Consider the following 27,757-nt stretch of genomic DNA (forward strand, 5'->3'; position numbering starts at 1 on the left):
CCTAGCGGGGAGGGGGACACCCGGCCCGCGCCCCGCAGGCAGCGCCCCGTGGACTGGGGAGGTGGAGCTGCCGGGAGAGGGGTCTCGCCAGTGTTTCAGGGCGTGGCTGGAGTGGGGGGCGCGCGGCTAGTGTGCGCGGGTGTGCGCGCGCGGGAGGGCGAGTGTGAGCGCGGCGAGTGTGAGCGCGGCGAGTGTGAGCGCGGCGAGTGTGAGCGCGGCGAGTGTGAGCGCGGCGAGTGTGAGCGCGGCGAGTGTGAGCGCGGCGAGTGTGCGGCCGCGTCGCCATTCCCCGTGACGTCAGAGTGTATTGTTGCGAGCCGGGCCAAACGGAGCATCCCCGGAGCTGTCACCGCGGCGGCCGCGGCGGCGGCGCAGTGCGAGCCCCGCACGAGCGAACCCGGCCGGCGTCGCCCCCGCCCCCGTCCACGGCCCCGCCGCCGTCGCCCCCGNTGACCCCCTCGCTCCATCCCTCCCACCCGCCGCCGCCGCCGCCGCCGCCCGCGCGCCTCCCCCCGCGGAGCGAGTGCGGGTCACCGGGTCACTGGGTCATTGTCTCCGCGCCCGAACCCCGAGCACCCCGTGGAATCCCCCACGTCATCATCAGAACCATCAATGAGATGCAAACATGAAAGACAAGAGGAAGAAGAAGGACCGCACCTGGGCCGAGGCTGCCCGCCTGGTACGTACCGCCCCCCGCCCGCCGCCCGCGCGTCCCGCCGGCCCCGCCGCTCGCCCCGCGCCGACCCGCGGCCGCGGAGACGGCCACTTTCAGCCAGAGCCGCCGCCCGCTCGCCGGGCTCCTGCTCTTTGTTATTCTGCGGGAGTGGGCTCGCCCAGGGGCCCCCGTGTGTTTGCGTGCGCGCGCGGACGGGCGCAGCGATTATCTCGGGGAGCCCCGCGCCCGCCGCGCCCGGGACCGCCGGGACACTTCTCCCGGTACTTCGCTGTCGGGGCTCGGCTGTGCCTTCTCCACGGGTGAATTTTCGAGCGCTTGGCCCCGCTCGACTTCCCTCTCTGCCGCTCCGGAGACCTTTGTGTGGCAATTACCACTCCCTCCCGTCCCCTCCACCCCCCGGAATTTCATCAATAACTCTCAGTGCACGGTCTGTGTGTATGTTCGGCGTTTGTGAGTTCATACATTTTACACGTGCATGCACGGTGTGTGTCCGACACGGACTTGTGGGGAGTGTGCATGTGGGCTAGGTCGTTACGTTTCTGTGTATCGTGTCGTGTGTATTATGTATGCACACTGATACGTGCATGTTTTGTGTTGATCAAGTTCGCATTTGTAGGTATTGTGCTCTGCTCGATGTTTGTGTATACATTCTGTGCACGTGTGTGCAATTTGTGAGTGTGTGTCGGGATGTGTGTGTGTTTGGTGAAGTTGGGTCGGTGTCATTTGTAGCGGGAGGTTATTAAGAGTGTACAGCTAGGTATGTTTTACTGCTGGCTTCCTGGGCGGTGTTACTTGGCTGCTTTTCCTTTTCTTTAACCTTTCGGAGCTTACGTTTTAATCATCGAAAGAATGTCTCTATAGAAATGCTGGTTGGCAGAGGGGCGTCGGCGTCTTTGGTTTGATGCATGTGTTATGTGTGGGTTTTTCTTTTCTTTCTTCGTCTTTTTCTTCTTCTTCTTCTTTTAAAGGACAGCTGTAAATGGATTTTTTAAAAGGATATTTCGGTACAGTGTGTCTCAAGGGAATGCAAGGCATTGCATTTGAAGCCCAGTCTTTCGGGGTTTTGGCTGCGTAAATTAAATATTTATTCACCAACTTAGTCTCTGTTATAAATTGGCCAAAAGAGAGCAGACTGCATGCAGCAGGGGTGGGGGTGGGGGGAGACCCCAGGACATTTTGTTGGGTTGGCTTTGTAAAGGTTGTTTTACTCTGTGGTCTATTTTTTTTTTAATGGTTTGGAATAACTACATAATGCTCAAGGAGAACATTTGTCAAAAGTAATTATCTGAGTTTGGTTGAAGGGCCTTACTGGTATGTCTCTGGATTCTAGCAAAGGGTTTTAGTTAATTGGTCCCTTTTAATTGCAGTCTAGTTATTGGTAGTGCAAGTGGCCGGGCCCCTTTACTTCATCTCTTAATTTGTAGTCGTGTATGTTATGATTTCTCCCCTCATCTGTAATCGTGTTAATCACGGAGTCACTCACTCTCTGTGGATGAATGGGCAGGTGATAGTCATTGTCTAACGAACTGAGCCTGGGAGGAAAAACTTATTTGCGAAGAATATGTGAAAAGTAAGCAGTAAGTGTTAAGTAGATGCCGGATTGATGTTATCACTGAATGTTTGCCAGAGCAGAGTACATTACTTATTGTTTGCTCAGCCATTAATTCAGAATTGTGTGGGGGAGTGCAAGGCTTCTGAAAATGTATTATTCAGGGTCCTGGGAGTAGCAATCAAGTATTATTATAGAGCTTCTGTGTATGTATTTTAAACGAGTGAACAATGTGTCAATTTATAAATATTTTAAAACCATGAGTCATGAATTAGCCATATCTGCCTGCAGAGAATTATTTAATAGCATCATTCTGATGGAATTTAAAGCTAGACATTTGTGTTCAATCAGTATACGCTACTATTCTTCAAAGTGCTGTGCTTTATTTGATCTAATCATCATATATCTGTATGGACAAACCTTGGAATAGATTTCTGAGCCATGATTTTCTGTTAAAAGTTGTGTTTTCTCTGGCAAAGTCCATTGATTGGAAAAGACACACTAGGAATCATCAACACAAAAGAATTAATGATAGACCAGGTGTCTCTATTTTAACCAGACGTATTGAACTAGTGGTTATGGTAATTTTTCAATTTGGTTCAAGTTATTTTCCCCCTGGTAGTTGTACAAATGCGTGTGTGTTCAAGATGTTACAGTCGAAATAAAATACTGAATAAAATAGCATGTAATTGTACTAGAAATACCTTTTTTAGAAATTTGTGATTTGTAGAAGTGACTTTCAATTATTCCTAACTTACTTTGTGAATTAAAGAGACATGGATCTATCTGGGTAATAGTGACATTTTTCATCCTTTCTTTATGATTACATGAATGCATAGAGACTTAAAATCTCCCCCAAACTTGCATGAAAAATATTTTCACCATTATAGTCAATGATATTAATTTACACTCAATGAGAAAGGAATACTTTCCTTTTCTTAGCATCTTTGTGGTCCGAACACCATCGTTACATATTTTACGCTATCCCTCACTGTGCTTCCTGTTGGTGAGGACTTTGACCCTTTCTTCATTACACGTTAAACCAAATGTCTGATTTCAAAAGCAAATACTAAGGATGGACCAAAAATATACAACTCAGTATGTGGTTGATGCAATATATGAACTCAAGAGAGACTATCCAAATCAACATAAAGAATAACCTTCCAATTCCTACAGTGCACATTACGTGCCCTGGAATGTGTGAGAGAGGGAGTGATTATCTTAAAGGAGAAGATAACAAGGGGGAGGAAACGCAAAATAGATTTTTTGAACTGTGACCAAAAGCTGTGTTCAAATGTAGCTTAGTATTCATTTTGAAGAATAATATGTATGGGAGAACAAATCCTTCCAGAGTAACTCAGAACTCCCAGCCAACAACAGAATTTTGTTTTTTGTTTTGTTTTCTTCCTTTGTGAGAAAAGTATATGGTCTCCAGATCCATCAAGTCTGAGTGGCAATTCAGGGATTTTGGTTTAGATAGAGATGCAGCTATCAGGCTCTGCCAGTTTTCTCCAGGAGTATGTAACGTCTGTATGTGGTGGGCTTTCTTAGTTTAGGAAAGAAGGGATGGTGGTGTACTTTCCCTGTATTTTCAGGAATGCAGTGATTATTAACAGGCTGCCATTTTAAAACAGTAATACCACATCTTTTTTCTTTCTTTTTCTCCCCCCTGCCCTGCATCAGTTGCAGAAATTTCAGCCTTCAGCCTCAGCCTCCTCCCCTCCCCCTTGTCTTTCTGCAGTTGTGGTTGTTACTTTACGCATTGCCATTTAATATGGAGTCTGCTCCCAAACCAGATGCGTTTTCATCTGTTTTATCTGCTCTTCTAAGGTTGTAGAGTCTCAGAGGATCCCATAATCACATGGAAGTATCTTCTGTCTTAATATTTGTAGACCACAATGAGAATAAAAATCAAAACCATAACTCATGTGGAGCTGGGGCTTTGACTTTAATCTTTTTGACTTTTATCTCAAGTCTTCACTCTGTTACTATAAATACAGTTTAAACCATTGTGAAAGGATCTTCATGCCTCTTTGTAAAAAAATGGGGATTTGACAGGACTTTGTTTTACTGCACTAAGGGGTTTCTTTGTTACTGGCTTAACACAGAACATGCTGTTATTTATATATTTATTCTAGGTTAATTCTTTTTTTTTGACATGCAAAAATGTTGTTGCTTTGAGAAGTGCTTTTTGATAGTTTCATTACTTTGTTCTGTAGGGAATACTGCTGTTAAGATAATGGCTCAATGTATTAATTTGTTCCCTGAGATTCCTTCCATTTGTTTCATTCCTTACAATCTTTGTTTAGTCTCACTGGCACCTGAAAATAAATCTTAACAATCTTCAGGAGCTTTGTACTTGGTAACATGGCTGATTTATTTGCTCATAGTTTAGATACAGTCACATAGATACTGCATATCAGTGGGGTTTTTTTGTTGTTGTTGTTGTTAGTTCAAGGTGACCTTTGGAAAAATATTTTAAATGGCAAATTTACCTCATTGTTGTGAAAAAAACAGGCACATATCCCTTCACGCCATAGCAGGGTTGCCGAAGCTTTTAAAGAAATTGAAATCTCGCAAATCATATTATATTAAAAATTAAGTAGAGGGTTTATTCATGAAAGGAAATCTGTGTGAATCTTTTGCCTAGTGAAGATTCATAATGCATTATATTCTAAATAAACTGTGAGGAAATAAAGCTGGATGGTATTGGTAGCTGTTAGAACACAGTTCATAATCATTAGTTTACTGGTTGCCTGGCCTCTTGTCTTTGTGTTTGAGAAATAAGCATAATTTTTCGGGAATGATGGGCATGGGGGTGGCGGGGGAAACATTGGTACTGTTTTTGGCATTTTTCTCTGTGCCATTGGTGCTTTGATTTTAGGTGATGACCAGGCTGTAACAGTTGAGAATGTGTTGACTTGTGATTTGGGGTGTGCCCCCAAAGGGGCACAAGAGCATAATCTCGACAATGCTGATTGGCTTACAAGCCTGGCTAATGTGTTCGTCAAGTGGAGTTTTATTTCCCACCGCTTACACTTCAGCTGGGTTGAATCAGCTGTTTTCTGTGGTCCCCACATAGCCTCATCTCTGTATGCCTGAATCTCATCATGTCTTCTTTCAGATGCAGAACCTAAGTTTTCATTTTGCAATTTAAAAGATGGAACAGTTAGCAATCTCCATTTTGTAAAAGTGAGTAGCAGGTTGAAAGATGTGTTTGGAATAACGAGAAATGTGAACTTGGGCCCAGTGTTCGGGTTGTTAATTTTTTATTTCCTGCTGACATGAAAGGGAATTTTAAGATTTGTCGTAAGTTTTTCTCTTCTTTGACAAACTCTTTGGTAGCAGAGGTGATTCCTGGCATGCCAGGAATTGACTCTTTTCTTGGCAAACTCTAGCTTTTAGACTTGTAGATTATACCTGTAAAGGAATTTCACTACAGAAAAGCTAACTTGTAGAGTAATTAATTTTACTATTTATTAATGTAATATTTTCAATGCTTTACTGAAATGCATTGGAAATATGAGACATTTTGAGGGCCCTGACATGTACAGGTCGAATGCTGGGGAGGATGCAAAGTTATTTCCTCCAGGAGTGTGGAGTTCAGTAGAGAAGATGTGAAAGATGGGAGAATGACTGAGCAGGTAGATACCACCTGTAGGTGTCACAGGAGTGATCAGGCAGGTGCTGGTTTGCAGATTTACAGAAGGGAGAAGCCACGTGGTACAGAGTGATTGTAGAAGGCTTGATAGGCTAGATAAACCTTGGTTCATCCTTGAAATAGGAGTAAGATTGAACAGGTAACAAGAGGAGAACATTCTGAAAAAACTGCATGGATAAAGGTGTAGAGTCAGGAAAGAGGGTGGGTTCAGGGGCCAGTGAGCAGGCAAGTCTGGAACTCTCACAAGACTTGAGGGGCTAGGCACTGCAAAAAAGTTGGAAATTATTTTGGGGAAAGGCCATTGAAAGCCATTTTTTAAGGCAGTCATTGTAGCATGGGACTGGTGAGGTAGGTGGTAGTAGAAAGTGAATTTAAAAAAGAAAACACGAAACAGCATCACTATTGCTTATAAAGAGGGAACGCTGGTGGTCTTGGGGTGTCTGAGTGCCTCCATCACTTGGTAATAGAGAGTCTGAAAACAAAACTGGTGTAAGAAATACTTTATTTTAAATAACACTACTTTATTCTATCCCATATCCTTTGCCAAATGAGGCAAAGTAAACATCAGTAAGCAATATGCATTTGTAGAAAACATACACAGAGCACTTTGTTTACTGAAGTGCTCTCTTGAGATCAGTAGGTACTGAGACCAAGTTATCTCAGTAACTTGGTCTCCAAGTGTGATTTAATGATATGCTCCATACCATCTCTGTTTGGAAGGAGCAGAGCTGGCACAGGATCTTTTTAAAATTCTGGGCTGTCTTTCTGATTTTTAAAAATAATGCAGGCATTTGAACAGATGTGAATTTAACTGATTTGCTGTATAGTGTATCTAAGCTTGCATCAGACTTCTTTCATTTTTCACTTTCTCTCTTTTTTTTTTAGTCATCAAAAGTCTGCATGAACTTGTTGTTGTTGTTATTGTTAATTTATACTTTTAGAGGCCTCCCCCAGAGGTTGTCAGTAGTGGATTCTGGCCCCTTCCTGATGGGGCTGGGAGGAGGGGCCTCTGTAGAGAACCACTTCCAGCTATTTGCCAGCACTGAGTGCCCTGATTGTTCTGCTTTTGTCCCTGCGCAGTTGGTAGCTGGGGAAAATCTAGCCCTGACTGAAACTTTCCCTGAAGAGCCCTTGGGGAACAAATAGAAACATTATATGATTAGCCACATTGTTTTCATTATTATACAAATCTACATAAAAGGGTAGCAATTAACAGCTTTATCAGCTTGAACTTGGACACCTACCTCTCCTCTTCCCTCAACTTCCTGCTCGAAGTGGCAACAATTAACTGTTGCTGGTTTTAATGTCAGCAACTGACAACACTAAATTGGGAATAGGCACTTCTCCAGGTTGATTGACATATAGCCCTCTGACACATTCTCATGTAGTTTTAAGGCAAATTCATGCCCTGCGGTTAGAGCCAAAGGGCTTGTCAGAACATTGACTTTAATAGCTGAAATATATAACTTAAATGACGTCCAAGACCTTAGCTCTCCTGGAAACTTTTAGAACCTGAGGAATTTTCCAAGGCTGTGCAACTTGTACTTGGTGGACAAACTTAGAAATGCTGAGATTACTTCTAAGTATATAGATGTATAATTTACTACATGGTAGTTATTTCCCTTGGCTTATTTTGCATATCTTTAGCATAAATTAGTCCATGAAAAACTAGATAATGATTTGTAAATAATTCCACAATTGGTATTTTTTGGCAAGTATTCCAGTTTCTTTAGTTATACAATAGTTGATTTTTAAAAAATATTTATTTATTTATTTATTTTTAGAGAGAGGGGAAGAGAGAGAAACATCAATGTGTAGTTGCCTCTTGCACACCCCCTACTGGGGACCTGGCCCGCAACCAAGGAATGGCCCTGTCTGGGAATCGAACTGGTAACCCTCTGGTTCACAGCCTGGCACTCAACCCACTGAGCCACACCAGCCAGGGGGGATTTTTAAATATATCAACATTATCTGTGACTTAAAATTAAAAAAGGGAATAGAATTGACCCTCTTCAGATTATTCATGAGACAGATGGCATTTCCAGGATTTTGTTAACTATAATGTGCCAGAACCTATTTTGATAATTTCAAGGAATTAGAAATTGAAATGGGACTTGGAAGGCTTGTTTTCCAGCTCAGTCATAGAGAAGTCATAGTCTAGTGAGGGTGTTGGTATTGTTCATAGTTTTTATTTTTAATGTCAAAAGTTAATGATAGCATATATAGTCGCATGTATGTCAAACCTTGTTGACATGGTTACAGAACTAAGCTGTTGTCTGGACCTCAGAATTCTTTATCGCTCTCCAGCCCACCCCCCCCACCCCCTCCATGTACATGCAACAGATAACCTCTTATTTTCAAACGTGTTTATCAGAAAATCATCCTTTAAAATATGTGCTATAATTCTTCAGGATCTTGCAGTTAGAAATGGTCTTTTCCTAAATCTTTTCTGTTTGGTTTCCTGTCTTTTTAAAATCAGCCCTAGAAATTCAATTAAAACATTTTGAATCAAACTTCTTGTATGTTCCTCTTGTTCTTTTCCCATCACTCTTCTTACCCATTCCTGCCTGCTTAAGGGCCCTTTCTTTTCTCAGCTCCCTCTGTGGTGTTGGGCAGAATTCTGCCTATCCCTCTCCTTTTTATTTTATTGGCCCTCCACCCCCCACAGCTGTCTCACCCACTCAATGGCCTTTCTCCCACGATCAGGACTACAGTCTTAATCATTCCCCTAAATATATTAACAATAGCTATTGTTTATCTGTATGAACTATGGGTATTTCAAATGTAACTCATCCAGGCCAGTTAAACAGCTATTGCCTGCCTCCCACAAATGTGTCATGCATTGGGCACAGAAGGAGGAATGAGACAGCATTCCTGCTTGGGAAAGACTTGTCTATGTTACCTGAACACATGGTGTCTGTGGAAAGTGGTAAATTCTGTCTTCCAAATATACTTCACATGAAGCTCCTTCTCTTCTCATTTACTATGTTTTGCATAGTCTTGGCCTTCTCACCAATTTTTATCTCTAATCTCTTTTTGCAAATCTTGCTTATTACTAAACCTGTATTTATCTTCCCAGAACAGATCTGAGTGTACTGAACCATTCCTCTGCTTAAAATCTTTTGTGATTAATTATCTGTAACTTAAAGTCCAGTGGGTCACAGGAAGCTCTTTTCAATGTTGGCCACAGCTTTTTAAAGTGGTATATGATTATTTTCCCTAATTATATGCAGAATTTAGCATGTCCTGTCCTTACACATTACAACAACCTACCCATCTTGTACCAATTTCTAGAGTCTTACATTTATTTTATATTCCTTTAAAACACAACAGAGTAGTCATTTTAACAGTAGTTAATTAAATTTATTAATGTTTTATGAACTGTGCTAAACTTTGTGTTTTGTATCATACTCTCCCCCCTTTTTCTAAATTGCCTCCTTTAACAGCTTTTTCTTCTAAGTGGGAGTCTCTGGGGTCATAAAGGTTGTGTATATCTGAAATGTTTTGTTTTACCTACCCCTTAAAATATTGTTTATTAAACTTTTGTGAATTGAGTTAATTATAGATTCACATGAAGTTATAAGAATTAAAGAAAAAGAATTACCAAATGGCCAATTTTTCTCCCTGGCATCTATACCCTTTCCCTAAATCCTTCCTATTCTTATAAATTTAATAGTCAAAATTAGATGCACCGAAGTGGTCAAAAGCAGCCTTTAGGAATCATTATCCCCCCAAAATGTGGATTACGATTCAGAAAACCTCTTCACAAAACTTCACACGTATTTCACTTTTAAAAAAGGTGGAGAAACTTGGTAGAAAAAAACTAAGAGATCCCACATTGTTTTCACCTCTGAATGATAATTTAGCTAGTTATAAAAGTCTCTTAGTGGACTGTTTTTTTTTATCCTTAGTACTTTGAAAATGTGTCTTTATTACATCCTTGCATCAATAGTTGTGCTACTGTGTCTGCAATGAGTTTTTTCTAAGTAGTATGCATTGTATCTGAAAGTTGTTGCATGTGATCTTTATCCTTGAAGTTCTGCAGTTGTAATACCATGTCTTAAATATACAGTCTGGCACAAATGATGCCCCCTTTTTATTTCAAAGTCATAAGCATGTAGTTATGTAACATAACACTATAAAACTCAAGTACACCATATGACATTTTAGTTCAAATTAGGACTTTCAGCCAAGATGGTATAGGTAGACACACTGTGCCTCCTTGCACAACCAAAAGAAGGATAACAACAAATTTAAGAACAACAACCAGAACTGACAGGAAGTTGAACTGCATGGAAGTCTGACAACCAAGGAGTTAAAGAAGACACATTCATCCATACCAGTAGGAGGAGCGGAGATGGGCAGCTGGGCAGAAAGGACTCAAGGCAAGGCAGCAGCTGGCTGATCAGCGAGGTGGCAGATTCCATACTGGGCAGTCCCACGTTCTTGTACAGATAAAATGGGAGGAACAACTGAGGAGTGAGACAGTCATGCAACCCAGGGCTCCAGCTCAGGGAAATAAAGCCTCAAACCTCTGACTGAAAAGACTTGTGTCAGGAGTTGACACAAATCAACCCCTTGTGGGAGTTGAAGCAGCGGGAGAAACTCCCAGCCTCACAGGAGAGTTCGTTGGAAAGACCCACAGGGTCCTAGAACATACACAAACCCACCACCAGAAGGGCCCAGTCTGATTGTGGGTAGTAGGAGAGGTGACTAAAAACTGGCAGAGATGGTCACAATGCAGCCACATGGGTTGCCCTGCCCTGGTGAACACCTAAGGCTTTGCCCCTTATATGTAACAGGTGTACCCAGCCAAAAAAAATGGCCCAAATGAAAGAACAGATCAAAGCTCCAGAAAAATACAACTAACTGGCGAAGAAGCTAACCTATCAGATGCACAGTGCAAAAACACTGCTAATCAGGATGCTCACAGAATTTGTTGAATATGGTCAAAAAATGAAGGCTATGCTAAGTGAAATAAAGGAAAATGTACAGGGAACCAACAGTGACCAGAAGGAAACCGGCACTCAAATCAACAGTGTGGACCAGAAGGTAGAAAGAAACATTTAACCAGAACAGAATGAAGAAACAAGAATTGAAAAAAATGAGGAGAGGCTAGGAACCTCCAGGACATCTTTAAACATTCCAACATCTGAATCATAGGGGTGCCAGAAGGAAAAGAGGAAGAGCAAGAAATTGAAAACTAATTTGAACAAATAATGAAGGAGAACTTCCCCAATCTGGCAAAGGAATTAGACTTTCAGGAAGTCTAGGAAGCTTAGAGAGTCCCCAAGAAGTTGGACCCAAGGAGGAACACATCAAGGCGCACATCATAATTACATTACCCAAGATTAAATATAAGGAGAAAATATTAGAAGCAGCAAGAGAAAAGGAGACAGTTACCTACAAAGGAATGTGCATAAGACTGTCAGCTGATTTCTAAAAAGAAACCTTGAAGGTAAGAAGGGGCTGGAAAGAAGTATTCCAGGTCATGAAAGGCAAGGGCCTACATCCAAGATTGCTCTATCCAGCAAAGCTTTCATTTAGAATGGAAGGGCAAAGAAAGTGCTTTTCAGATAAGGTCAAGTTCAAGGAGTTCATCATCACCAAGCCCTTATTATATGAAATATTAAAGAAACTTACCTGAGAAAAAGAAGATAAAAAATATGAACACTAAATTGCAACAAACTCACAGTTATTAACAACTAAACCTAAAACAAAAGCAAATTAAGCAAACACCTTAAGAACAGGAACAGAGTCACAGAAATGGAGATCACATGAAGGGTTATCAGTAGGGGAGTGGATGGGGAGAGGGGGGAAAATGTATAGAGGAAAAAGTAGCATAAATGGTAGGTAAAAGATAGACAGGGGAAGATTAAGCATGGTATAGGAAATGTAGAAGTCAAAGAACTTATATATATGACTGGTGGACATGAGTTAAAGTGGAGGAATGCTGGTGGGAGAGGGGAATAAATGCGGGGAAATGGGACAACTATACTAGCATAATTGATAAAATATATATTTTAAATGTTCAAATGAAAACTGTGAGTTATTACACTCATATTATTACCACATATTATAACCACACTCAGGCAGGTGTTACTTCTGCTGGATTTATGGTGGATTTGTTTGTACTCTACTTGGTACCTAAAGTATACTATTTTTTTTCTTTTTGGAGTATACCTGTTATCTTTTTTATGCTTTATAATTTTTAATCATGCTCTGGTATAGAACTTATTAGTGCTCTGTATTCCCAACAGGTCATGAATTCTTTGAGGTCTTCTGAGAGTTCCTTTAGCATCTAGTAAACTTAGCATATCTAGCGTATGGATTGGAAATTGTTTAAGAGCAATGTGGAAAGGAGTCCCCTCTTACTTAACAGGATACAGCAATGAATGTGTCTGTTTTATCTGTCAGATTGACAGGTTACAAGCAATGGAAAACAATTCTTGCTAACTTAAGTAGAAAAAGAGTTTTTGGAGACCACAAAGTAGTACGTATAATCATCGGGAAGTATCCGAAAAACAAGGCAGGAAAAATAGGCAGGGATCAGTAGAGGCCATGGGGCACAAACACACAGACAAAGCTATGCTACAAAAAGAGCGTACGTGGGATGTTATTGTGGGCACCACTGCCACCGCTGATAGTCACCATTGTGAAGCGCCGACGTGGGATACTGCCATTGCTACCAGTGTATCCTGTGAATGTACCATGATCCGCTCTGTCTTTGCATCTTGTGTTCAAGGTTGAATCTCACAGGCAGATGCATTGTGTTGTCAGACTCTACTTCCCATATCTGTACTGCAGCAACTGGAGACTGATGGGGAGGTGCGTCTAGCCTCTTCAGTACCATCGTGGGAATTTTTTAACTTGCATTCTATAGCAATAACAAAGTCAAAAAGATCAAAACCAAATATATCATCCCTTTCCCACCTCCCACTCCCGGCAAATCTGCTCCTTTTTTCTTTCATTTATTGGTGAAAGCCACCACCATCTTCATTAAATGCCTTTCTGTATTTTTTCCTTTTACTACATAGTCACTAAACACTGCTGACATTATCTTTTTTTTCTTCAGATCTTCAAGTTCTTATACGTATCTCCTACACAACTATCCATTTCCACATAATTTACATTGACATTGGCAGTATATGACCAGACTGTAGATTAATGATAGGCTTAAAAGTCAGGAAGATTTGAGTCTCAGTTCTGACATTTACTATGTGTTTGACCTTGGGCAGATTATTTAACATCTTTCAATTTTAGTTTCAGTGTCTATTAAAATGGAATAATAACACTGAAGAATGGTTGGCATATTTAAGTAAGATAATGTGTTTAATGTACGTAGTAAAGTGTCTGACATTAGACACACCGGTTAATGAGAGTGTCTGGTAGTTTCTGTCTTCTTGTTGAATTGTTATAGCAACTTCGTAACTGGTTTCACAGACTCTAGACTTGCTCCCACTTGGAGTAATTCTCCTTATTGCATCCACAACTGTGTCTTTAAAGGTAAAACTGACTTATGGTACCCCCTTGAGTTCCGACTGAAGGTAAAACTGATCCATGATGGTCCACGGTACTGAGTCTGACTTAGTTCTTGTAGGAAACAGATGGGCACTCTCTTAAAGAGGCGATTAAAGAAAGTCAGGGCACGGTAAAATAAAAGAACAAAGCACAGTGAGGGAAATTGGGATATCGCCACCAGAAGGTGGTTGCTACCCTTGACATAAAGGGCCACGAAGAGCAGGGACTCCTACGATGCGAATATTGGAATGCTTGAAGTTGTCCCAGAGGCTTCTTACTCTATCTTCATTTCTTTTGGATTCTTTTTCCTTTGTGTCATTCTAATTAGGCAGAAGAGAGTGGCAAGAAATACTCAAAGTGATGAAAAGCAAGGGCCTACATCCAAGATTGTTCTACCTACCTAAGTTATCATTTAGGATTGAACATGTAAAGAGCTTCCCAGACAAGAAAAAGCTAAAGGAGTTCATCACCATGAAACCAGTATTACATGAAGCATTAAAGAATCTTCTTTAAAAAGAATAAACTTGATAAAAAATGAACAAAAAGTGGCAAGAAATACATATCTATCAATAGTTGAATCTAAAAAAAAAACAAAACAAAATAAGGGGACAAGCAGAACAGAAATGACTCATAAATACAGGGAACATTTTTGATGGTTGCCAGATGGGACGGGGGTTGAGGCGATGGGGGGAAAAGGTGCAGGGATTAAGAAGTACAAATTGGTAGTTACAGAATAGTAATGGGGATGTAAAGTACAGCATAGGAAATATAGTCAATACTATTTTAATAACTGTGTGTGGTGTCACATGGGTATGGGATTTATGGGGATGATTTCTTAATAAGTTATATAATATATAATCACTAGGGTGTAAACCTGAAACTTATATAATAATGTAATGAAAAATTTTTAAATGATTTAAGAAAAATAACAATAGCAAGGCGCGGCTTACTGCAGTGTTGCAAGCTTTGAGTGGAGGAAAAGAGGGTGTGATAGAAACTGTAACCATAGGTAGTGGAGCGTAGCAGTGCTTTGGTGGAGGCCTGGGGATCGACTCTAACCCATCTCGCCTCCCACTCTCTGGTCTCCAGTTGGCAGCTCGCATTGGCTGAGTCCATGCAGAAGCCAGCGGGGACAGGGGACCTTGGTTGAGAACATTTATAGCTGTCAGACCCTTTGGGGCGGAGAAGGGTAGAGTGTGAATTTGGAGTCCCTACTGGAGTATACACAAAATGTCTTTTTTTTCCAAAATGTTTTAATAGCTTCTCATTATTCTGAGAGTATAGTCATGCAGATTCAGAATCCTTGAGGTTCGCCTTTTGCACGCCTCCCCAGTTTCATGGCTCGACTCTTTTGCCATTGGCATTCTAAACACCAGTCATATAAAAGTTCCGTTAGATCTTTGAATTTCTCATACTGTCTCACATTTTGCTTTGACTGTGTACACGTCGTTCCCTTTCTTCATAAAGCCCTCCCTTTCTAGCCTTTCCCTTCTTTTCATCTGGTAAATTCCTACACTTTCTTCAGGTTTCATCTTTCTTTGAGAAGCTTTTATACGTCCCTAAAGCACTTGTAGTTGTGACAATATAATTAGCTGTTTACTTGTTTCTAATCATTTCCTGAGAGGCTAATGCACTACCTCATGTTAAATTAGTACTGATTATAGTTGAATAAAGTGAATGAGTCAAAGAAGACTTTTCAGGGGCGCTGTTAGAACCGAGTCTTTAAAAGTTTTCAAAACATCAGTAGAACTACAGAAATCATGTCCTAATTTATTTCTGTGTTGTTGCTGAACAGTCACCACACAATCTGGAGAAGGAATTCAATTTCCTAGGAATCAATTGGACAACTGATGGATTTTGCAAGTGTGCCTACTCACAGCCCGCTAGTATCTTTTAATTCTTTAGGATAATCATTTAGTAGTCATCATGCTTAATGGCACTGAAAAGTATTCAATTTCTGCTATTATGTTAGCAGACGTGTAAGTGAAATAAGATATGGACCTTGACCTTTGGGAAATTAATGTAGAAAAATACAGATACTTCTCTGTAAATTCAAAGTTGTACAGTGTAGTAGAAATTTAATAACTGAAAAGTAATCTTCAACACTTGATTTTAATAATGTATAATGATCTCTAAAGACTTGCCATCACTTCCAAACCAAGAGAAGAATTATCTGTTGCATTGATTGCAACACAGAATGGAAATGTTTGCAAGCTAAATAATCTCCTCTATAAATATGAGAAAAATACTTATATGTTTGGTATCATAGCCTCCTTTTGAGAATGTATATTCTGATATAGTGATAGTATAGTCTTAGTATATCAATTATCATGAAATATTACTATTACTAAAGTAACACTAATTCATAATAATGGATAAGAGCTTATATTTTTTGAGTACTTAAATGCCTGACACTGCACTAACTTGTTATATGCATTATATTGTTTAATCCTAAAAGCAAATCTAGGAGACATATACTATTACCCATTTTTTTCAATGAAGAAATTGAGATTTAGAGTTTCTGTTACTTTAGTTTCTCTCAGTTGCAACTGAAATAATTTAACTAAAGATAGTTTAAGCAAGAAGACTTACTTAACTGAAAAATCAATGGGTAGACTTCAGTTGTGAGTGGATATAGAGATTTAGATACTGTCATGAAGGTATTTTTTTCTCTCCATCTTTTTCTTTGTCTTTTCCTTGTCTTCATACTGCAGGCAGGTTCAATCCAAGTCTCGCACAAGTTACAATGGTCACTAACATCCCAGACGTGCATCCTCCAAGCTTAGCGTGCCCACATAAGAGTCTCAGTCTGTCTCTGTGTCTACCTACCTGTTTACCTACCTTCCTACCTACCTACCATCACCCCTCTTCTCTCTCCTTCTTTTCATTATTATTATCATTTAATGCCAATCCAAGGGTAGTTTTCACTGTGTCCTACTTGGCTGATAACACCCATGCCTTACCAATAGCAATGGCCAGGATCAGGTAACATGATTGATTGCTACACAGGAATTACAGGGAGCAAAGGAAAATTACACAGAAACATCAATAGAAGGCAGATAGAAAATATTCTGGGAAAACAAATTATAAATGCCATCGATTTTACTGCAGAGAAGGTAAATTAACTTGCTGAGCTAGTAAGTAGTGAAGCAATTGAAATCCATGTCTGCCCAACTTCAGAACTCCAGGTCTGAAGTGTATTGATGAAGATAATTTCTCATACATTCTTTCTGGTATTATTTTTATGGTATTCATTTTACATTTTTAAAATGTTAAAGGCCAAGCAGCCATTGCAAAAATTCTAAAGATTTCTTTGGTCTGTCTTCTCTGAAACTTACTTTTCTGACTTAGGGGCTAGAAGTTACAATGGATGGTTTCTGTTCTACTCTCCCTCACAGATGAGTTTCTTTCTTTAAAAAAAAATTGATATATTGATTTGAGAGAGGGAGGGAGGGAGAAGAAGAGGGGAGAAGGAGAAGGGTGGGGGAAAGAGAGAGAGAGACCGAGAGAGAGGGAGAAGCCAGACGTCTGTTTATTGTTTTGCTTATTCATTCATTCATTGGTTTCTTGTATGTGGCCTGACTGGGGATGGAACCCACGACCTTGGTGTATTGGGGCGACAGTTTAACCAACTGTGCTACCCGGCCAGGGCCAGGCCGGTTTCTTTCGAGTTACATATAAATAATTAATACGTAAAATGTATAACATAGTTTAACACAATTTAGGATCTGAATTCACAAACTATATAATTATGAATGAAGCTTCCACATACTTCCTGGATGCAAGTAAATATTTTTATTCACTAATCTAAATGCCAAGTTTTCTCCACAGAATTGTGATCTGCAGAAGATGTTAGTTCGGCAAAAGAGAGCAAACTTTTCTTACGCATAGTGTAAGTCTGCACTCATTTCTCTGAATGTTGTGATAAGGTCAGTGTAAGGGAGTGACTCCTTATTTCATGTGGAATTCTATGGACATTACAGTCTTATTTCTCTCACTTTGTGTTCATTCATCTAGTGGAATTTCTTTTCTCCCTGAGCTTATATGAAATAAAGATAGTGCTTTAGAAAATTTCTTCTGAAATTTTCCCTTTTTTTCTCTTTGAGCCCTTTGAAGTTGAACCATACCTTTTAGTCTGGGTGGAGGTGGGCAGTACGTAGAGTTGATGTTACTCCTGGTTTGCTCTAGGCAGCCATGCTATTGTGTATGAAGAAAAAAAAAACTACATTTAGCCCACCAGGGTTTTGAATGAAGAAATGAAGAAAAGAAATAAAGACCCTATTAAATGTAAAATAAAAGGCACCTCTGTTTCCATCCTTTCTCCATTTTTTTTGTATCTGTCTTTTCACTTTTTTTTTTAGCTAATGTTATCTTCACAAACCAAGTTCTAGTAACTAAATAGGAATGGAGATGGACTATCAGTAGGAAAAAAAATCCAATGAGCAAATACAGATATTGCATTTCCTTTTCATCTTCTAATGACTCTGCTTCTTTTTCTTCTAGAATTCACTTCTGAGCTCAGCTTCATGGTAGGAAAGGCAAGATTCATGAAAGCTAAACAGTTTTCATTTCTTAAAAGTTGCAATGGAGAATGAGTCCCTTTCTTAATTAGTCTAGCCTTCCCACTCCTCTCTTCATTAAAATTTTATCTCTTATTCTTTTGGTGATGGGAGTAGGCAGCTTGATAAAAAGAGCAACTTTAAGCACATTAAAGGTGTCATTTAGAAAAACGAATGATGAAGAAATGGAGTAGGGCTTTAATAAAACTTACAGGATTGACATACACTTTTCCTGTGACTTTGTGTATAAATCTTTAATTGTGTTGGGTAGTGTTGACAGAGAAAAAAAAAAGATTGGCTTCTACTAAGGTGTTATTTTTGTGTGTCTGTCTTTAATGCATGGTTGACCGGATATTGTATTATAGTCAGTAGGTTGGCCCATGATTTGTTCCCTCCTTGGGGTTAGGTGGTCGGGTAACACTTCTTTGACTCCTTGAAGTTAGGCATCGCTATGGGAGTTGTCGTGTTCTCTGTGGCCAATGTGTGATTCGCCTTATTTCTTTCCCAGATGTGTTGGTCACAGAAGCTGGTGACAAGATGGAATTTCAGTCAGCTTGGTTCTTGTCGGGACATAGAGATGTGAATGAGAAACAAGTGTTTGTTTGAATCCACTGAGATTTCAAGGTTGATGCTTACTGTTTTGGATCCCTGCCTATCCTGACAGATAAATTCCTTATAGCAAAACAGATGGTTTTATTCCAGGTCACCTTTTACCTTTTTTTTAATGAGACACTAAATGCATAATTACATGTTTAAGAGGTAAGTAAGGCAAACAAGGTTAAATCCTTTTTTTCCCCTTCTCCTAGTATATTAAATTGCCTTGTAAAATCATCCAATGTAGTATTTATGCTTTGATATTTTTAAACCAGTAAACAGTAGGGAATTTTTATTACAAGGAAATTTTTAAATAGTCTATCTCAAGATAATTCTGTTTGTAGTTTTGCCTTGTAGAATAATTCTTTTTCCTCCCATCTGTCTATTGAGGAGAAAAGTTTTTTAACCAGAAAGAGTAGAACAATTATTGTTAACAGGGAATTGAATTCCCGGATAGTTGAAGAGATTAAAAAAGGGGCACCTGGACAGTTTAAATGAGTTCAAGTTCTCAAGTCCAGACAAACTGTGTTTCATTGAAAAGGTATGGCCAGATTTCCACACACCATCGAGGAGAGGAAAGCAGACACTGTAATCATACCTCTTTCCCTCCCTCCCGCTCTCCCTCCCTCCCTCCCCCCTTCCCTCCCTCCCCCATCTGTCTGTCTCTCTCTCTCTTGCTTGCCTAGAGTAGTGCTGGTAGAGAGGATCACCCCCAATAAGGGATAATATTTCCCAGTCTGTCTCCAAGATTCCTGTCTACATTTCCCTTCCACTGAGAGCAAAGTGACCCTCAGGCTATTTCCCACCAGTTTCCACTCTTCTCTGCCTATAACATAAGAAACTCCTGACAGCTGAGAGAGTCCCTATTGAGTCCTCCCCCTTTATGTAGGAAAAGGGGGAAAAGTGAAGAAAACTTGTCTTGAAAGCCTGCAGACTTTCATACCACAAGGAATGTGTTGACCATATGCATCTTAAGCCAGATGAAAAACGTTTGTCCATCCCTTCAGCTCACCAGTATGCAGCCATATCTGTTCCATGCTTTAAAGCAAAAACTCAAAACTAGATTTTCTAGAATGTTCTATCAGTCTTTTGCTCAAATGGGGATAGAGTTGTTAATGCACACTACTTTATATGTTAGATTATATTTTTCATTATGATATAATTTATCTGCTGGAGATAGTTATTCTCAGTGAATTCCTTCGAGATTTTTGGCTTTTATATGGGTGCATAGGTACTTAATTATATCAGTAATTGTTATAGGTAAGGTCACTGCTGTGTTGCTAGGGCCACAGGACAGCTCTTCCCTTTTTAATTCCCAGTAATATGGAGATGGTACATTTTGCATTTATATCCCCTCTGCACAAGGATTCCTACAGAACATTCCAGTGTTTGTTGTCCTGTATATGTTCTTATACCCGATGGCAGGTGTAGTTATCCCTTAAAACCTGAATGTCAAGGTAGTTAACAGAACCCTCAAAGTGTTTCCTACATACAGCTCTTATGGGGAGGATTTGATTCCTGTGGGCCTAGGGCCTACTGCCTGTAGTTGAGTGAATCTAAGAGAAAAACATCTGGCCTAGTTTACCTTCAGGCATGATTTAATAAATGCTGAATGGCAACCTCTGGGAAAAAATATAAGTAGGACTTTATGTGAGTGCTAATTTAGAGTTGGTTAATAGGTAACTTGTTTGTTTTTCTTTCAAAAGGATAGATATTGTGATCACATGAAAGCTAAGCATTTTTCTTCCCTCTGACCTCTAAACATAGCATTGTAGTATAATGAGCTCCCAGCCTGGTTGCATGTGGAAGTGTACTGGTAAATTCAGGAGTGAGGAAGGCTAGAAAGCAATAGGGACTATCTGATCTCACAATGAATCGTTTGTTGGCAACGGTAAGTTTTAATGCTACATTGCCTCCTTAAAGAGACTCACTCCGTATTTCATATCAACAAATATTGGCTGATTGAAACCAGTTCTGTTTGCTTTGTGCCCTGATAAATATGGCCTTCATTCCTCTAGCACATACTTGAAGAAACTACCAAAAAAAAGGGTGGGAAAGATAGAGAGGGTTGGGAAACTTGGCTAATACTGAGGTGGGTAGTATATCAAGTAGAATATAAAAGTAATTGCCCCCCAGAATATGTTTAGCATAAATCTTGATATAGTTACTTTAATGCTATCTTTATTATTTGAGATAATGCTATCTTTTACTTTGTCTTTAGTATAACAGTTAGGGTGGATTTCCATGCACAACTCCAATTAGAGACAGGAGAGCACACATCTCCTAAGCTTTGGGGCCTGTAGAAGGCTTCCCAGTTCTACTGCTAAAATAGTAAGATGCCTCAGTCATACAGACATACTCACCCATTTTAGTGTCGGTCCTCCTGCTGAAGCCTGGGGATTCGAAAGTGTTTTTCTTATCAAACTTGAGTTCTAGGTAAAGGCCTCTAAACTGCTAGAATTATTTTATAACTTTATATAATGCCTTTATAGAATTATAACAAGACAGCTTTGCCTGGTGAGTTCTTAATTTTATACACTTGTTTAATTTTGAACTATCGTCTCTGGATGCAGCAAAGTGAATATTTGACAAAGGGCTAACACGCAGCATTCCCAAATTTTATTTGATTAAGAATTTAGTTTGCCAGTGATGAAAAAGTAAATTTTGCCAATGATTACTCTTCTATTCATCTTCTAAAGGAATCAAAATTTAACAGCAGACTTAGAAATATCATTTATTTTATAATTCTTAAAAATCTTGTGAGAGGAACCAACAAAGGGCTTTTCCCCCCAAAACATGTAGTTTTATATTTTATTGTATTTTTTATTATTTAGCAAAGGGCTTAATAATTAGTGTAAGAAACACATTGGTCATGAACAGTTAGCCATGAACGGAGACTAAAATCCAACTCTAACCAATTTAGTGAGAAGGAGAATTGATTGGCAGACTTGTATAAACATCAGCCAATACAGGTGAGTGAAAGTCCATAGGAATACCTGAAAAGAAGGAATGGATGTGCCTAGGACGTCCTCATCTCTCTAGTTCTTCCTGTGCAGAAGCCTTATTTTCTGAACCGAGCTCCTTCCACACGGCTAGGACGTGGCATCCAGCAAATCTCAGGGTCTCATCTCATGGGGTAATTACCAGAAAGCAACTGGGGTTTGTATCCTAGGGAAGCTCAATGATTGGCCTGCTTTGTATACCTGCCCCTTGCCATCCCACTGTTACAGAACAGACCTGGCAGGGTCAGGGGAGCAGATGATGTACTATTACTGAATGAACTCCAGCTTGTGCCCCAGGGGTCCCCCCCCCACCCAGTGCCAGATTTGCCTTGCCTGCTGCAAGGGAAAGACGCCTCTTAATGCCAGAGATTGATGAAAAGGAAAGAGATTACTTACTTAAGAAGTTATACAGATTTAGAGTAATGACTTAATGCCTTCACTAAAAATACTAAAGTCCTCTAGAATACCCACAAACACACAGTCCTTCCTTCTCTCTCCTTTGCCCAGTCCAGGGTACTGTATCTGGAAAAGAAGCAGAAGTCTGTGGTTCAGGCAGCCCCTCGGTTCCGGCACCATCAACTGCATCACTGCTGTGTTCTCCAGTTAATCGAAATCCAAGTGGCACCTTCTCTTGGCCCACCAGCAAGAGTCCTTTCTCCCCTTTTCTTCTAGGCAAAATCTCTCCTTCCTAAGCCATGTGGCAATAATGGAGCACCCTACAGCTGCATGGTCCCAACTTTTGCCAAAGCCCTGTGGTCCCCAAAAGCCCCAGCGTGGCCGTCGCACCCACCTGGGTTTAAATCCCAGTGCCAGTCTTCCTCTACAGCACCATTTCTGACTCCTCCCACAATCTGTTACACCTGCCAGCATTCTGTATTCTTCCAGCTCTACTGGGCTGCCATAGTAAGTCCAGCCAGGCATGGCCCCATGGGGTAGAGCCAATCATATGCAAGCTTTTATGCAGGTGCTGTACCCAGAGGGAGTTGCCTCCCAGTTACATCATGGGTTGAAGTCAATCCCATCCCCCTGGCTCAAAGCATGGCCACAGTTATTTAACCAATCTATGAAACCAGTTAAAAGTTATAGATATGTTAAATGACCATTCTAGAGGTTATCTGCAAAGGTGTTGCTATTCAAAACAACTCTGAATGGCCCTGCTCCATGTGTCCCATCCTCCAGCTCCGACTTGTGGGGGTGATATTTCCTGGACACCCTGAGTTCTGGACCATATTACAAATCCTCATTGGGGGCCCCCCTTGGCTGCACTCTGTTACACCCCCACCCCGTCATTAGTAGGTAACTCTTTAGGATCTACAGGAGTATGACAGCTTCCATTCAAATTAAAGGGGGAAAGGGTATTTTTCAGAAAAAAAAAATGAGTTCACAAAAACCAAGAAATTCAGTATATCACGCTTTCCTTGTCATTTTTTCATCTTGTTTTCATTCATTAGGCAAGTTTGTATTAGGTGCCTACTGTGTGCCTGGTACTGGAAAGAAAGCAGTGACCAAAACAACACAAAACAAAACACAACATGATGGATGGTCATCACTGCTGCACAGAATCTGAATGACAATACTACCCCTGGGGATAGGGAAGGCAAAGGTTCACATTTGGATGTGAACTAAATTGGCATTTTGAATAACTATGAAAGCAGGTATATGGCTTAGTCTCTTTCCTTTTATTTTAAAATCTATTTCTAAGTAAATCTGATGTTTGCTAGCCTCCCCTCCCCAGTTACACTAAACCAGAAAGGATAAGTGTCTCCAGAGATGACGATAATATGTTTTGTTGTATTTCATTTTGGTGTATGTGGGTGCTTGGTAAATATTTGTTGAATCAATGAATTATTGAGGAGGTAGGGCAGTTGTTTAACTATAGTCAGGAGAAAAGGGCTACTATTAACTCTGACAAAGCAAGCGTCATTGTCTTTGTCATTCTTCAGTATTTAAGTGGTCAGAATCAAATAATTCCATATAACAAAGTCATTTTCTACAATTATCTCAAGATATATCTTACAACTAATTCCTCTTGGCAGATACATCTGGATACTGTGTCATTTCAGACTATCTGTGAGAATAACACTGGAGAATTACCCTGACTCAGATTGAATGATGAGTAATGTGCGCTTTGGAAAAAATTCAATATACCTATATTTTATTTTCTGCCTGGTGCTTTAAAGTATAAGGTATATCGCTCTTTCTTTTGTTGTCTGAGTGTTCATTTTCATTTTGAAACTGATTTCTATATTAGTTGTTAAATATTATATAATGTAAGCATATATTACATAAATTATGTAATATGCAGTTTAAAGATTATGAAAGTAGTACTTTATGCTTCTAAACACAAAAATATTTTAAAAGCATTTTTCTGCCACTCTCCAGAGTAGCAATTGTTCACTGTTTGAATGTTTTTATACAGTGTGAATGTTTTGGGGGGTGGTGGTGGGGGGGTGGGTATGGGTGAGGGTATATGTATGCTGTGTGCACTTTAATATATGCTTCGTCTATACTTACGTTCTTCATCTTCCTCATCTTTACTGATCACTTCCTCATGGACACCATTCTATGTTGGTATTGCTGTGCATTATTTTATGGTGTGCATGTGCCTTCATTTATTTAACCATCCTCCTCTTAGATTATTTTAAAAAAATATTTCAAATAATGCTTCATTGAACATACAGGGTGAGCTGTGGGTTTCTGTAAGAAAAATACCTAAAGATGGGTTATATTCAACCAACCAGACAGCTCCCCTTTTATGTTTGAATGGTCCTGCTAAATTATACTCCAAATAAGGTTGTACTATTTGCTACAGGTAGCATATTATGGTGGGGAAACACTTGGAGTCCAGAGGCGTGGTTTTTAATTCCAGCTCTGTTTATTACTTGGCAGTATCCTGGTGTAAGTGAATTAATACATTTGTTTCTCACTTCTGTCAGCTACCAAAAAAGTAATACCTACCTTGATAGGTGATTTTGGGAATTAAATACTTTAACATCAAATTTTTACAAAAGTGACTCCTATTTCTATTACAGAATGTTTTTGGAATTATGTAAGTACCCTCTGCTGTTTTTAATAGCAGCACCTTGTAAGAAATCCTGTGATATGCAAAGTTGGAGTCTCAACTGATTGCAGCTTCAGAGTGTTACCTTGAGGAGGATGCTGGCCTTGACCGTGGGTCTTTTTTCTCATATGGACAGGTGTCTGTTTAGTTTCCCGAATGTGAACACACAAGTACATTAAGATCCTTAACTTTCATAATACTGTATTCTGCTCTCCAAAGTCTGATTTTCAAGATTATTATGACTGTCGGTAGTAGTAAAATATTAACTCCAACTTCTTGTTAGAGTATAGAATCTTAATTTTATCACAGACCTTGGGAAGAGAATGTACTTGGATCATTTCACCTAATCATCCTCAATTATACTCTTATGTTATGTTTAGATTTTGTAAGAGGCTCTACAACAAAATTACATGTGTCCTATGCTTGCTTTTGTGAAAATCTCATTGAAGATCTTGTCCATTATTACCTAGTACATGTGTATGAATATCTATATAAGACAACTGTGTCTTAATTTAGAAATAGGAAAACCTTTATTTGCTCTTATGAACTAACGTTCTTTTTTAAAAAAAATATTTTACTTATTTATCTTCTTAAAGGGGAAGGGAAGGAGAGAGGAAAGAAACATCAATGTGTGGTTGCTTCTCGTGCATCCCCTGCAAGGAACTGCCCCCTGCCGGGAACTGGCCTGCAACCCAAGCATGTGCCCTGACTGGGAATCGAACCGCGATCGTCTGGTTCATAGGCCCGCGCTCAATCCACTGAGCTACACCAGCCAGGAAACTAACATTCTTTTATTTAGCTAATGGGTGTTAACTGACTAATGGTTGCTTCCACACTTTAGCAGCCAGGAAATTAGTAGTCAGATTCAAAGCAACTTTTTTATCAAAAATGAGAAAAAAAGTTCTCATTTTTGAAATACTTCATTGTTTTTTTTCTTGAAAACTAGTACAGAATTTTTAAAAGAAGGTATGATAAGGAAAGTAACATAGAAGTTACATCCACTGTGTTTGGGATGGGGTGAGAAATGATGAATACAAGCTCAATGACCAGACACTGAAGAATCTCCAGATATGATCAGCGGCACTGCCGACAAGGGTGGGGAAAATCACAGACATCAGGGGAGTATATGCCCAAGACCTGAACCACCTGGGTAGCCGTGTGACTTTGGGGGAGTTAAACTGACTTCTCCTCACCTTAGTTACCTTGTCTATCATCTATAAAATGAGGAATAGTTCCTGTAAAATAAAATAATTGTTTTGAGGATTCAGATTATATGCATGTTAGAATAATGCTTGATGCACAAGAGGACCTGCTGTTTAAGTGTTTGCTGTTGTTATTATTAGAAAAGAGGGAGACAGGCCCTGGCTGGGTAGCGCAGTTGGTTAGAGTGTCATCCCCATACGCCAAGGTTGTGGGTTTGATCCCCTGGGTCAGGGCAGATACAACAATCAACCAATGAATGCATAAATAAATGGGAAAACAAATTGATGTTTCTCTTTCCCTCCCACCTTTCTTTATTTCTCTCTAAAGCCAATACATTTAAAAAAAAAAAGAGAGAGGTAAAACATTTTTTGAAATCTCAGACTACTGATCTTTATCTCAACTCTCAATAAAATTCTAGAGTGTATTATTAAACAGATGACTGTGAGCATTTAAAAATAGAAGAGTGATCCCTGCAAGGCATATGGGTCCTGTAAGTTAATTCATGTCAAACTAAATTGATTTATTTTTGATAGGATGATGAGAGTTACACATCAGGAGGGTGTTCCTGTTGGAGCTGAATTTCAGCCAGTCATTTGACATAGTCTATTATGAATGTCTTTTAAAGGTGATAGACAACTATTAACTGAGCGATAGTATAATTAAATGAGTTTGTAGTGGATTGAACATCTATAGACAGAGTATATTGATTCACTAATCAGTGTCAGTCTGAGAGGAGATCCCAGCAGCAGCCACAATGGTGTGCTGCTTTGTTTTCCATTGCCTTGCTCAGCCCTGTCATGAGTAACTTGGAGAAATACATCAAAGTCATGGTCGTCAAATATGTGGATATCAGAAAATAAAAAAGGAAACTGAGCAGTTGGATAGGAGGATAATGATTCCAAACAGATAACCTGAACCTAACAAAGTGAAGTTTAACCAGGATAAATAGTTTTCAAATTTGTGGACTGTACGGTATACAGCTATTGTTCTGGTTAATCAAATATTTGGGAATAAAATTTCAGAGGCTGCAAAAATACATGAGGAAGATGAGGAACGATGACCAGACACTGAGAGAATTAAACAAAGTGCATTAAACAAAGATATACCATATTTTGCTGTGTATAATGCTCACTTTTTTGGCTGAAATTTTTGAGGAAAATTAGGAATTCTCATTATACATGGGTGTAATGACTACATACCATGGATATAATAATGGACATAATAATTTCATGTATCATACATGCAAAAACATGAGTGCACATTATGCATAACAAAATACAGTATTTATGTCCAGCAAGTTCAGAAACTACACCCCAGAGTTATGCATGTGATTTCAGAAGCAAATGTTAGGGATCTAGAAGTTTCAGTTGACGGACAGTGTGCGGACAGCCAAAAGAGAGCAAATGTCCTATCAGGATGTGTTAATACGGCTATAGGAGTTAGCAAAAGGGAAGTGATACTATATTATGTTTTGTTCAAACTACATGTAAAATATTTATTCATGGTATTTAGCTAATTTATTTTAATTAGTATAATTCTTAAAGACATGCTGTGTTTAAAAGTGACATTGGCAAACTCAAGGATATTCAAAGAAGGATGATTTGGGAAGTAATGCCTGAAAGCTATTTTATGTGGGAAATGTTGGGAGACACTGAAGGGTCATTAACCTGGCAATAAAGGGAGACCAGGCCCCTAATAGTTTTTCAAAACAGGTGATAATATATTGTGTAAATAAATTATTAAACCCCATTTTGTAAATTTATGTAACACAATTATCTTACATTAAGCTCTATGTTAGGGAAATGCTTGGAATTTAATATTAAATAATTGTCACATTTAATGTGAAAAACTAGTACTATGTAGTAGAAATAATAGGAAAGCATAATTTTTTACTTGATGTGTAGAAAAAACTTTTTAACAATTAGTAAATT

The 27,757-nt window shown here is 39.5% G+C and overlaps 1 protein-coding gene across 2 annotated transcripts in view; it reads left to right on the forward strand.

Moving 5' to 3' along the window:
• The first annotated feature begins 537 nt into the window (after positions 1–537).
• ASXL3 (ASXL transcriptional regulator 3) overlaps positions 538–27,757 on the forward strand; it is a 172,897-nt gene continuing 145,677 nt past the window's right edge. Inside the window, exon 1 of one of the 2 annotated variants that reach the window (XM_037032620.1) lies at positions 538–679. In XM_037032620.1, coding sequence (XP_036888515.1) covers positions 626–679 — 54 coding nt within the window. In that variant the 5' untranslated portion in view covers positions 538–625. The remainder of the gene's footprint in view (positions 680–27,757) is intronic. The other variant, XM_037032627.1, reaches the window with a different exon arrangement.

This window comes from Sturnira hondurensis, unplaced genomic scaffold (genome assembly GCF_014824575.4).
Source record: "Sturnira hondurensis isolate 20B ecotype Veracruz unplaced genomic scaffold, ASM1482457v3 Scaffold0001872, whole genome shotgun sequence".
Taxonomy (NCBI): domain Eukaryota; kingdom Metazoa; phylum Chordata; class Mammalia; order Chiroptera; family Phyllostomidae; genus Sturnira; species Sturnira hondurensis.